Source organism: Symphodus melops (genome assembly GCF_947650265.1).
Source record: "Symphodus melops genome assembly, chromosome: 5".
NCBI classification, from domain to species: domain Eukaryota; kingdom Metazoa; phylum Chordata; class Actinopteri; order Labriformes; family Labridae; genus Symphodus; species Symphodus melops.
Genome location: NC_136695.1, coordinates 13,833,378 through 13,847,197, shown reverse-complemented (window position 1 = coordinate 13,847,197; position 13,820 = coordinate 13,833,378). Strand labels below are relative to the sequence as shown.

General features: G+C 39.2%; 1 protein-coding gene across 3 annotated transcripts in view; it reads right to left on the bottom strand.

The window, feature by feature from the left end:
* The window catches only part of LOC306823539 (CUB and sushi domain-containing protein 3-like), a 218,788-nt gene that overhangs the window by 105,519 nt on the left and 99,449 nt on the right, over nucleotides 1-13,820 (bottom strand). For all 3 annotated transcript variants that reach the window (XM_079343128.1, XM_079343130.1, XM_079343129.1), the window contains exons 27-31: nucleotides 12,131-12,322; nucleotides 10,471-10,609; nucleotides 8,826-9,013; nucleotides 8,249-8,443; nucleotides 4,165-4,281 (exon numbers count right to left, since the gene is read on the bottom strand). In XM_079343128.1, coding sequence (XP_079199254.1) covers nucleotides 4,165-4,281; nucleotides 8,249-8,443; nucleotides 8,826-9,013; nucleotides 10,471-10,609; nucleotides 12,131-12,322 — 831 coding nt within the window. The remainder of the gene's footprint in view (nucleotides 1-4,164; nucleotides 4,282-8,248; nucleotides 8,444-8,825; nucleotides 9,014-10,470; nucleotides 10,610-12,130; nucleotides 12,323-13,820) is intronic.

Here is a 13,820-nt window from a genome sequence, read left to right as displayed (position 1 = left end):
ACTATTAAGAATCTGTTTTCATATTCAACTTAAGTCATGTAATGAAACTTCTGGATCTCATGTTCATTTTCAAAGATGAGCTGGAACGTTTACGTTTGAAGTTTAAACGATCGAATCTCACATTGGATAATAGATATGAGATGAGATTCAAACGTCAAAAGCCCATCTTTGTGAGTGGAAAAAGAAAACATACTGTTTATACAAGAACTCAAAAGGAGAGTGCTGCTAATTGGAGGGATATGGTTCACCTCTGAAATAATCAAACATTCACAAATGAGGCTTCACAGAACAAACAAATCCTCAAGGCAAAATACAAACTACACTTAGTTGGGCCAAAAATAAATGAATCTATTTTTCCTTGCAGTACGGTTTGGTTTTATTATTTTTTCTTCATTGAATTTAAGTTAATATGTATATTATTTTTCTCTATTAGCAAGTGTAAACAATGCTGTGTTATCTTCCCTGTTTTAACGTGAGAAAAACGTCATATCATAGCTATACACTAGCTATAATGTGGTGTAAACATGGGTGGATTCCTGCGGGGTGGTGTGAATCTGGATGTTAACAAGCAGTGCCCAAGGCAAAGGTTGAGTCCCATGAATAATTCATCTCTTTATAAATGTATCAGAGTTATTGTTTGAAATATGACAAAAACCATTATTTCGGACAGAATAATTAAACATTAAAGGGCAAGACAGATGCACTTGTACCTTAATGACATCTGAATGGTGCAAAGTAAAATAAGCTATGCAGAGCGCATACCTGTGAGTGTTGAGCCATACAAAAAAATATCACAAATGAATAGAGGCTTTTTACTAACTGCACTTACAGGGTGATGTAAGGAGTGGTGGTTTTCTTGCAGCCCCTTTTTTCATTCATTTTAATTTTTAAGACCATTAACTGGAACACATAAAGTATTATATGAAACTATATGCACTGGATAGGAGCAGAAGAAATGTAGATTGATTCCTTAAAGGACAAGCGAGATCTGTGCAAAGACAGAACAGCATTTGTATGAATGAGAAGATGCTTGGCAAAATTGAACAAAATTACACTGTGGTGCATTAAGATGTTATTGATGAGTGTTTAGTATGTGCATACATTATGTTGGAATACAAGGTTCAAACTGCTGCATGGCAAAATGTGGTTCAAAGATAAGCATGTGCACATATCTAGTCAGGAATGGCAGCTTTGATAGAATACTGTAAATCCATACAAACTGTATTAAGATACCAGCGTTAACCAACCCATATATTAACACCCCCCATCTGTTACAATATTCTGCACTGACAACCTATGAAAGAAGCTTTAAACTCACAGTGTGAACCTGTGTTGCTGGGAAAACTACAGCAGATGACAAAACCTCAAGGAGATAATAGCTATTATTTCTTTAGTTTTAACCTATTATGCATTTGTACATAAATGTTGAGTGATCAAAGTTGTAGGTAACAACTAGCACTGCCAGGCTTGACAGTAACATCTTCACCCCAGGCAACACGATCTGAAATACTGACAACCATTTTATTTGATCTGGTTGCCCCTGTTGTCAACCAGTTTCTACTGTCACATAAAAACAAAACGAAATACAACAACAAATGAAGAATGCTGAATGCTCGCCTTGGTAGAACCAGAACGCTGCTGTCACATTTTTCTTTTACAGAGTGTTCTTAGACTATCTCCCCAGTCAGCCAGGTGCTCAAGCATTAAGAGATCCAAATCTGAAAAACACCACTAACTGCCTTGCTCTTTCAAAAATGGCAAAGCAGGAATAATTATATAAAGGGCAATTTTTCTTTTTTGTCACACCCTGTGATACAGCCCATAAACTGAGCACATCGCAACAATCAAGCAAAACAACATCCAGATTTCTTTCAAAATCATTTTAACCATGTTCATTATTTTAAAAATATAAACATCTTTAACCGCCTTGTCCAATACAGTTATAGACACTTGAAATCTATGTAATAATAACCAACAATTAGACCTAGTTTCAGTATATAAACCAACAGCTAATGGCTGGCAAACAGAACTTAAACTCTGCTGGCATTGAACTAAAATTAAATTAATAAGATTTTCTGGCAAAGCACACTTTAAAAACACTCTTTCAACTCTGTTCAGCATTCAGAGAAGACAAGCATGTTTGCAACATATCAGACTGTATCATGTATATTTATACCAAGGATTGCCCTTGTAGCTACAGCTTGACAGGAACGGGCATACATACACATATTACCACAACATCCTCCCAACACAGGTGTAAAAAAACCCTCAGGTCTTTGGACTACAGATAATATTTCCAGCTGACCTTTTACTGCAAGTTCAACCAGGTTAACACAGTATCTCAAAGGCTTCAAGTGCACTAGCGGTCATATGAGGGACAGACCGACACATGTTTGACTCCACACCAGGCGCTAACAAATCTCCATTACCTGTGTACACTGGACAATGAAATGTGATTTCTGCTATCACACTGCCTAAAGGCCAGACTTAGATACCAGACCGCAAAAGAGAAAACAGATAAGTCCATAACATGGACTCATTAAGAATGTATTTAACTTGTAACTTGGATTGGTAGAGTGAATTGGTAGCAATTCACTGTGCTGTATACAATAAATAGAGAGAAGAGAAATCCCATACATGGCAATGAAGTAAAATAAATATTTAAATAGAATCAGTTTTGTCAACTGTGCTCACATTAAAAAAATATTTTTTTTTTTCCCCTCTTCATGCAGTATGCTGTGTAATGATGGAAATATAAGTTCTGGCTTGAGCATTTATATTAAAGATTCATTTTAAGCAAGTCAAACAAGGGCTGCATGTTTTCGATAATTCAGGATGTTCTGCAACATAGCAGCTAGAGTTGCAGTCCCAACATTTTCAATTTTGCTCTACCCAGCCTGTGAATCCCAGGTGCTTTGTTAGTTACTACTCAGAATGTATTTCCCTCAAGCCATGCGACGGCAGTCTGCATCATCAGTGGGACTCTTTAGCTTCTGTGTCTGCACTCTCTGGAATAAATTCACAGGCCCAGGTGGGAATGTTGCTTGGCGACTTCCACAGTCCATTAAGCTTTTGCAGGGAGTTTAAGCAAAGGCTGCATTTTTATGCAATATTTTTTTTTTTTGAAGGACAGAGAGAGAGAGAAGACCTGTGGGTTCTGGATCTTGTAGAGCAGTGGAAGATGGCAACACAGGATGTAAACTGTCAGACTGGATCATCACACGGGGGATTAATCTGTGTTTCATAAGCAGGCAGCTTTATAGAATAAAAAGCTCAGCCTACTGTTCCAGCAGCTCTTTATGACTAACATGCCATAGTGAGTAGAAGCACATCAAGGTCTTTGAAAGATCTTTGCTGAATTATGTATATACAGAGGTGCTAGGATAAACTCAGCATTTGTACAGATTGCCCAAAGCTCTACATGCTTGACCTTCCTCTCCATTACCTAAGGTACAAAGCATTTTTTATGTCAAAACTATCAGTTTTTGTTTCTCCTTCATCCAGTTGTGCTTTCATGCCTGTCGCTGCAGCCAGAACACTGCAACTCTTCAGGGCGCATCTAACTCATATCAGAGAGCAGGAAACAGCCACAAGAGATGCAGCAGACCCAAAACAGTATGTATGTAGAATTCTAACATGTTTGTATTGATTCAGTGTGATTTCATTGGACACACAGTGCGGTGAGGAATCACAGTGGCTTTCACTGACCTTCATCTATCCAGTGAGTAACCACAGGCTTGATTTTCTGCCAATAAAGTCGTCAGATATGAAGTATAGAAGCAGCACATAAGCATTTAACCTGAGTGTCAATAGCTATAAACATCAAATATACTAATCAAAACTAACACTGGTATCCATGAAACAACAATTAAGCACATCAGGGAAATGAATTATGCAACTCAGAACATTTAGCTTGGCAGCACTCGGTCACCTATGACCAGCTTTAAGTGTAAGCCTGCATTTCTTCACAAGAAAATCCTCTATCCTCATCATTAACATAAACCTCACAGAAAACACAAACAATTATCTCTCTTAGCCTTCAACTCTTGCTCTATGCCGCAAATAAAATATTTATACAACCAGACCTGCCATATAGGCAGCAATTAAGGTCACTATGTGGAACAATTTCTGCAACTCTGTGAAAATAATGCTGGAAATTCTTACCAAAGTCCCCAGGGACGAAGATGTCATAGACGCAGCTCTGGCCTCGGGTGTAATTATGTGGGTAGTTTGGGGACAGCACCGTTCCTTCTGAACCTGTGAAATGACCTCCACAGGGAGCTGTGGGGACCGGAGAGAAAGCAGCAGAGAGGCACAGTTAAAAAAAAACGTGAAACAACCACCTAACAATGCCTGGGGAAATGAGCTAATAAAATAAAATCAGCAAATGTGTTTTAACAGGTGCACAGGTAAGCAGTTCGTATCACGAAATGAGATCAAAAGTCACTGTTAAACTTCAGCTGGTGACACATTTAATTTTGTCCGGCTTATAGAAATACTTTAAAACTTGAAAGACATTTGGGGACATTTTTGAGGGAAAGAGAGTTGCAAGAGATTAGAAAGGTAAGGCTGAGTTGGGTTTTTGTGGCTCAAAACTGAAAGGGGCTACAAAAAAAATGAGAAAAAGTTTTTTTTTTTTTTTTTTTACCTTCAAACTGTGTGAAAACATCATCAATCAACAAAACACACAATCACAAAGGTTCCACATGCCTGTGACTTTAATCAGCCCATATCACCCAGCAGCATGTTCAAAAAAACAACATTTTAGGTTCGACTTTCAACAACAGGCTCCAAGACTATGTAGATAGCAGATCCAGTTGCTCTGGTTTTAAGCTCATTTTAATTCAATCACATTAAGGCCATAGAAAGGTAAATAAAAGTCATCCACAAGGGGGATGCAACATGTCTTTAAACACTACCAGCTCCAAACAGAGAGTATAACCTTCATGCTTGCTTTATTTGCTTCATCATTATAGTGTCAGCAGAACCTAAGACATGCGACTTGGTTGATCAATATAAACCGTGGTCTGTCCTGCATATCTCGGAGTTCTATCTTAAGCTGTCAATGACGCACTTTATTTGCCAATAGGCTATTTACTACAGTTGTCTGAGATCTCATGTACCGAGCCATCAGGTGGGGGAGCCTCAACTGTGAACAAACACACACTCATTTGTTGGAGGGAAGCTGTCACCAGCTGCTCTGAACCTCCTGTGGCCAACACAATGCACATGTCATTGCTGTTTCATGGAACAGAGCACAGGATAAGATGAACCAAGGTGAACGTAGGCATTGAAAGATGGATCAGCAGTAAATCCACATTTGGTATTTGGAGTAGAGAAAGGCATGTAATCAAGCATAGGTGATGACAGCAAGTGGGATTTTAATTCAGGCTGATTTGTCAGACAGAATGGGAGCTACATAGCCGTGGTGGGTGAGGAATATGAGACTGCAGCTAGTGGTATGGAGGGCATACGGTTCTGTCAATCACCAGCAAGTGAAAGCAGCAGCAAGAGGAAAAGATATGCTTTAATGATTCCTTTCTGATAGGGGTGCAGTGGTAAGGACAGAAAACCCTATCATTTTGTGCTTTGAGTGAGACAGATTGGTAGGAATAACCCGGATGCCCTGTTACATTACTGTAATCTATAAATATACTGCATAGGATGTTATTGAGACTCAGGTTGCTTTTTCCGAATGGTGGAGGGTCGACTTCAAGACAGGTCACATTATAACTTCAAATTTAAGCCTTCTATTTCTGTTTTATTTTGTATTCATAATTAATGGTTGTATTTGGCCTTTTGTTAAAACGTGTGTATGCTGTGTAATTAAAAGGCAGCAGCTTACACTTAAAGGATATTGACTTAGTCATTCAATCCACTCCTTTAGAACAGCATCAGAGCTAATGGAACTGTCACAGCACAATAGGACAAATCTCATAAACTGAATGTATTGGACCAAATGCTAAGGAGAAAATGCTTTTAATGCTATTTCCAAATAGGAGCATTGTACAGTCACTGATTCATACCCATTGATCCAATGCTTTCTCACTGACATTTAGTTATATATTATTTGGGATCCAAATATACAGAGAACTCAAACATACCTTTGGCAAATCTGTTTTGCATTTCTTAGCGTCCTGTCAGCATTTGTTCCTGAGTAGTTATATCTTTGATAAGCTAATGAATGGTTAATGGCAAACATTTCTCCTGTCTGCTGACCACAAAAGTGTTTTTTACACTACATGTAACAATCAACTATTTACACACACACACATACACCAACATCAGAAAATGTACAGTGCCCATCAGTATTAACCAGCACATCCATACGCAGTCACACACTGTTGGCTATGCAGCTTGGGAGCAGTCAATCTACTGACTGAAAGAGAACTGACTGAGCCAAAGCCACTAAATATTGACCAATAGAAGGTACCCTAGTTAAAGGCACAAGCATGTATATTGAAGTGTTATTGCTACTGGTCATTAAGCAGCAAATAATAGAACAGGATTCAGTCTTTTCGTGTATACCTACGTTTTTAAAAGAAGACTACATTTTTGCTTGTATAGGAAATACGATCAACTTTAGCTAATTGCCCAATAATTTGGAAGGACAGGAGCTGACCATATGTTGTGGCAGCTGAAGCCATAACATTTAGCCTTTAGACTGTAAAGTTATCAGTTCAAATTTGGTATCTTAGTAGAAATACTAAATGAGAGCTGCTGATGGACCTTTTAGCAAAGCACATAACCCCAAGGCTGCTCAGTGAAGTTACAAAGGTGCCAACTGTAAAAGTAATGAATAGCTCCCTGGTGGGGGAGTGGGAGCCTCTGTTCCCCATGCTGAAAATGAGAGCTGAATTCTAATTCAACCTTGGCAGATAATACCGTTGAGTAGTATTAAAAATGGTGAAATGCTTTTGGAGGGAGGAGCACTGTGTATTTACCTCCACACTCCTGACATCTTTTCTCCCCTCTCTAGTTGACATCGATCATGGAGATACTAAAATGAAGTATGAAGTATCTACTCTGTAGACTTGCCTTGCAAATAAACATTGGGTTTATTATGATCTTAGCTATACCGGAAATTCTGCAATGACTACAACTGTGAAATGGACTTCTTTTCAAACATTTCAAGTCAGCTGTTTGGGTTGTCAGCTGTTCATTATTTAACTACAGTAGTTGAAACATAAACTAATCCTGCACACTAGACAGTCAAATAGTATAAACACACTGTGGCTTTTATACTTTCATGCATGCATTTATTTTGTTTACTTTTTAAGAAAGGTTGCCTCCCTTCTTAAAAAAGTCAGGGCGTAGGGGCGGCGGTGGCGCAGCGGCAGCGCATGCGTCCCACATAGCGAGGCTTTGCTCCTCGCGCGGGCGGCCCGGGTTCGTGTCCGGCCTGTGGCCCATTTCCCGCATGTCTCTCCCTGCTCTCTCCCTGTTTCCGACTCTATCCACCTTCCTCTCTCTATCAATAAAGGCAATAAAGGCCAAAAATAAATCTTTAAAAAAAAAAAAAAAAAAAAGTCAGGGCTTTGCACATGATACATGCATTATTGCTTTTTACACCTACCATTTAATTTCAGCTCTTATTTTGGCTTTTAATAGCAGAAGTAAGTAATTTATTTGTTTGTTTGTTTATTTATTTTTTTGTGGATTTATAGGATCATCATTTGGTGACAAAAACTGTGTCTACAGGTGGATTTTTAGTCTCTTAGAATTGACAGGTTTCAGCTTTTAGAAACCCTATTTGGCATTTAGGAATGTATAGGAACGTTTCCACATATAGACTTGGAAGGCTAGGTACAAGGACACTTGATATCCTGCTTTTCAAATATGTAAAAGCAAAAAGAAACACACCCATGACACAGAATAATTTTTCATTATAACTCCGCATACGCTGCTGGAATTTAGTTGTTTCTTTAATCATTTCATTTAAAGACTAACCAGACAAGTGCTCTTAATTAATTTCAAGTTGTATATGGTTACAATTGTATATGAAACTTCAATGATTTTCGATGGAAAAATTCGGACAATGTATTCTCATTCATATTCATATACTAACTGCACTGAATAAAACGTTTCTCATCTATTATACATATTTTTCTTTGAGTTTACTTGTCTCATATTCAGTCATGCAGTGCCTGGTTCTGGCATCACATTGTATCAAATTATTGACAAAACAGCTGGAGTTCACGTTTCTGCTACCCAGACATTCTGTTAATGTGGAAGTGTTGTCTCTCACCTTGACAGCTTGGCTTGGCTCTGTCCCACTCTGGCCTCTTGCTGTTGCCCATGACACAAGTCAGAGTGGAGTAGCCCTGCAGCAGGTAGCCAGCCTCACAATGAAAAGTCACCATAGATCCCAGCTTGTAGTCAGTACCCATTCTGGTGCCATTCATCATATTCCCTGGATCAAAACACGCCTCCCGCAGTTTTGCTGCCAGTCAAAAAACAAAGGTTTGAGAACAGTGACTGTCCAACGTGAGAGGCATTTGTAGTCAAACAGAGACAGATTCAAACAGTTACACAGGCTCCAAGGCTGTAAAGAATTAAAACCTTCATTTAAAAAAGTTAGATCAAAAACAAAGTGGAAATGGTTGAGGATGTAGAAAATGCTATACACATATGCTGGCATAGAAAAACAGTTTGTGTGTAGGCTCCAGCAGCAAACTTTAAAGATGTTTTTTTTTTCCAAACACATAACCCTGCTACAACAAAAACATACCGCATCAACATGCATATAATGGCCCCACTTTAGAGTGGGGCCATTATATGCAAAATTTATAAGTTTATAAGTTTACCTTTGTTTATAAGTTTACCTTTGTATTCCAAATGAAAGCCGGTGTAGCTCACAGAGCCATCACTGCGAAATGCCAGGTACATGAAGTTGGAAGTACTCTCAATCTTCTCAGGAAGTTTACTGTCCTGGAAGCTGCCGATCAGGTGCGACGTGCTATCTGGCCCATCGTAGATGTACAAGAAGTCATAGTTGGGCTCGATGCTGAAGCTGTGACATGTAAAAGAAACAGACAAATAGGAGATAAAACAGTATTATATTGCCAGGTCTGAACCACCAGATTGTACAGATTATATGAGATTTTGAATGCATTAGGGTTTCAAAATGAATGTGTACCGCAGTGCTAGAAGTGAGTCATGCCAGGCGATTTGTTTTGCATCTCCAGACAAAGAGATAAAAAAAGATATCTCCCCCAAGAGGTGAGAAGAGATTAAATTGTTGTGACACTGCGCTGGCACAAAATCTTCCCAGACGGCAATGGCAATGCAGTGTGAAAAGATGGTTTCATATTGTAGTGCTGTATATCAAATCACATGCCGCAGTGAGAGAGAGAGAGCAACTTTGTTTTCAAAATAATGAGTGTGGTTTATGACAAAAATGTAAATAGCTTGGAGATAATTGCGTTTAAGTTGCATCAAGGCAACTCCAATTTTAAATCATAACTCATCCTTTCATTTGGCATCCCCGGAAGACAACGCCACATTGTGCTAACTATATTACATGTTTGCTTGGAAGGACACAGTTAAAACACAAACATGGTGAATATCTCTCCACACCTTGAGGAGAGGTAATGTGGGTGGGCGTGCAAAGAGACCTCTGCTCTTTCAAACCCTTCATGGAATAACTTTAAAAATTAACTCAACAGTTAAGAGCAGCTCTACCTACATGAAAAGTGCCCTCAGGCACATCTGTGAGTTTCCTTTGCCAGTATTGCCGTCACATGCTAAGACTGTAGATAGTATTGTAAAGCTTACTTTGAGTATCACTCAACCTTATACATTAGTTGCACTTATCCAAGTTCTGCCTTCAATCTACCGGTACTGTAGACATCCCGAAATCGTGTTTCACCACATTTCCGCCGAGTGGCAGAAATTGCCTTGCCTTCTGGGTGTTTGAAGAGGGACTGCTGCCTCCCTCTATCTCCTAACACACCTGGACTCAAACTCAGGCCCTGTGCTTAACACACATGGCCAACTTTGGTCAATACTATGATGTTATAGCTGGTTTCACTGCAGAAAGCAAGCAATTCCACATCAGAACTTAAGCCGAATTGCATCCCTTAAAGACTGACTCCACTCTGTTTCAGCTATGTTACAAACACCACAGGTGGAAAAAAACTTCCACATACTGAAACAACAACAATTTGTTTTCTGTTTTCCTCCAGAATCCTTCACAAGAACCACTGTTAATATGTTGCAAAACCACTCAGGTAATGATTTTTTTTGTAACAATTGTTTCAATAACTTCTTAAATAGACTGTTTTAAAAAAAGTATCAAATCAGTTTTCTTTGAAATGTATGTTAAGCCAGTGAGACGAAACAAGCCACAGTTTCACATTGTATCCAACATTGAGGACAGTCGGGGTTTTCCTGTTTGATGTTTTAACTGAAACCACACAAGCAAAGAAAAGTAAACAAATTCAATAAAGTTGTTGAAGCTGAAATTACCTGATAAAAGCCAAGGAAATGACATAATCAGAGTGTACAGCGATAAGCCAGTCACAGTCTTTGCTGTGCGGGTAGGGGTGTGGGTAGTTGGGCGAGAGGATGAATCCTGAAGATCCAGTCACATTTCCACCACATGGAGCTTGAGAGTGAAAAAAAGGTGGGAAACAATGTGAATAAAAAACATGCACATCGTCATGACTAAAAGAACCTTAATGACCTCCAGCGAACATTTAGGACTGAGCTGAGACCGGTACGGAATGAGCATCTGTAGGTCGTTAAATATAATTGAGCCCAATACAATGACCTTTGTGAACCTCTATCAGCAACAACCATCGAGTGCTGCGGTGAAATAGGGGGTATTAGAACGACTATGCTATTACTCCGCTACATAATGATCAAAAGAGCAAGTTTTTGGTCACTTGTCTGACCAAGGCATCGGATCTTGCTGTTAGAATTTTTAATTATCTCTGTTACAGTTGTTAATCATTGTATTTGAAGCTTGACATGATAGTTGTGCACAGAGTGTAGTTGCACATCTGAGGTCATAACATGCTATAAATACAGAACACCATAATACATGGAAAACTAAGATATTAACACAATCTGAGAATCAAAGTATAATAGATCAGGTAGTACTTTTGTGCTCTAGGATTTATAGAAATAGAAAACAGTGAGTAACATATCTCAAATGTCAGTGTTTTATACCTCTGTATGCCAGAGGTATAAAACTTATGTAACTTATGGCCCAACAAAATATGAAACTAGCTTTTACAGATCACTATAGAGGTGTGAGGACCACACTGATGAGTGTATCATGCGGCTGGGGCTCAGCTGGTACAGTAGTCATCTCTTAACTGGAAACTTGGGAGTTCAAACCCCAGCCCCTGTAGCACCATGTACGATGTGTCCTTGGGAAAGACACTTACACCCAAATTGCTCCCGCTGCTTCATCGACAACGTATGAATGGATTTGTTAGTTGTGATTGTCTCACTACATAGCAACCATTGCCATCAGTGTGTGAATAGTTGTGAATGGGTAGATGTGCAGTTTGATTAGTCAGAGGTCTAAAAAAGTGCTATCTGAGTTCAAGTCCATTACCATTTACCATTAGTCTTCATTGTTGTGATGACACTTACTGTGTCAGGACAGCTGACACATTTACTCATGCAGACTTCCTTCTGGTGTCAAAACATTATGCTGAGTAATTGAGTTATGTAAGTGCTTTGCAAGATCTAAAAAAGGCTTCAGTAAGGCCAGTTGACCAGACGTTCTAAGTGTAGCTATTTCTGACTGCCTTACAAAGTAATTAGTAGTTAAGCTCTAATAAGACAATGTGTTGGGAGACTGTAGTACTCATTCTTTGACTGTCTGCAGAAGAAGAAGTGGGCATTTCCACACAATAGCTGGCAATGACTCAAACAGTTCCAAAGAGTCTTGTTTATCCTACACATATTTTTAAACATCAGTGTGAAAGAATTAAAGTCTCTGCTCCAGCCAGTTAATAGAAAAACTCCCCCTCTCCCTCATCCTCTCACCATTTCTCTTTTACTCTGATCCTTTACAATTCCCCCCCTCCTCCTTCTTCATATCAGAAACCTCTCTCTGTCCCCTCCATGCATCCCTTCCTTCTCTAACTCATACTATCTCCTGCTCTCTCACCGATGCAGCTTGCAGGACTGGGCTGCCAGTAGTATCTATTTTCCACTTGGATGCAGGTGATTCTGCTCTCCCCCTGCAATTCATATCCCGGATCACAAGAGAAGGTCACAGAGTCGCCAGGTTCTCGACCTTCCCCATTGCGACTGCCGTTCATGGGAATACCGGGATCTCTGCAAGCTGTCGCAAGCGAACCTGAAGGGCAAACACACATGATTCTCACATAAACGTGTGCATGCAGAGTACCAAGAATCAATAATCACAGGAGATACACATAGACATACACACAGAGTTTCATATCATACAGCAGACAGCTGTTGGGCTAGAACTGCAGCTCAAATAGAGTTAGAGCAGGGAGCAGATTACAGACTGACATCAGTCAAAATCCTGCCGTGTTTTCCTAATCAGGTTTCCTAAAGCGCAGCTGTGGAGCAGCCCAGAGCCAGCTGAACGATCAGCTAAAATCTGATGGATTCTACAAATATTCCCATCTTGACAAACTCCATTGAAAGATTGAACTCAGTTAAGTAAATCAGATTCTTGGTGGTTGTGCTTTTGCACAAATACATCGAGCAAAACACAACATGTACAAATGTTTAAAAAAAATTGTAAAATGAAAGGTAAATAATGTAAAAATAAATATAAGATGGCACAAGCACAATATATCATTGACATGTGGGTGTGATATCATCAATCAACAACATGTTATATCCATGAAACATTGATGGTAAAGGTAGCATCATTTTTGTTAGTGCATGACTTTTGATTTTCATTTCCTGTTTAATATTCTTTTTTCAAATGAGGGTCAATATACAATATTAGTGATCCCTTACCCAAATTAAAGGTGCATTGTGTAGATTTGGAAAAAGTTGGAGAATTGAAACAATGATATGCTATATTTTGTGAAGTAAATACAAAAACTGTATTTATTTTAGTTCGGAGCTAAAGAGCAACCAAGAGAGTTACGGATAAATGTTGCACGCCCCACACCAGAACTTCTCATATAGCATTCATCTTCACACAGTGTTCCAGGGACCAAATGTTCCTCTGACGACAGTTTGTGTATAGATTTATGAACATATACCTCTTTGACTGCCAGTATAGCTGGTCCTTTCAATATAATGTCGTTAACTTTCTACTTGGCTTTCTTTTGTGACTTTTTTCCGTTTCTACTCTATTTACTGTTTTGTATGGAAGAAGCATTTAACCTAACCTCAACTTGATGCTCCTTTGTGTTGCTCATACTCTCTCTCTCTCTCTCTCTCTCTCTCTCTCTCTCTGTCTCTGAATCTCTCTTTCTCTCTCTCTCTCTCTCTCTCTCTCTCTCTCTCTCTCTCTCTCACTGCAGAATATAAAGTCAATTGACCCCCCAACATTTTGCTGTTGAGGCTTTTAGAGGGTTTCAAGTGTCAATCAAGGGGTCTCAGACCACCCAAGCCCCACTGTATTTTGCACCCTGACTGTTATCTTCCAAATATATTATTAGCCTTAGTTCTATGCACAAGACTCTCCCACTCATCACAGGGGATTTGCAAAAGTTCACTTAACACAACCAGCATTTTGGTTCAGAAAACCACTAGCCTTAGGCAAACTGCATATATTACTATAGCAGTTGATTCCAACATCAAAACAGTGTGGCGAATTCAGATTATTGATTTTTACATTATGCTGCCATGCCAGTGTACTTGAAGGA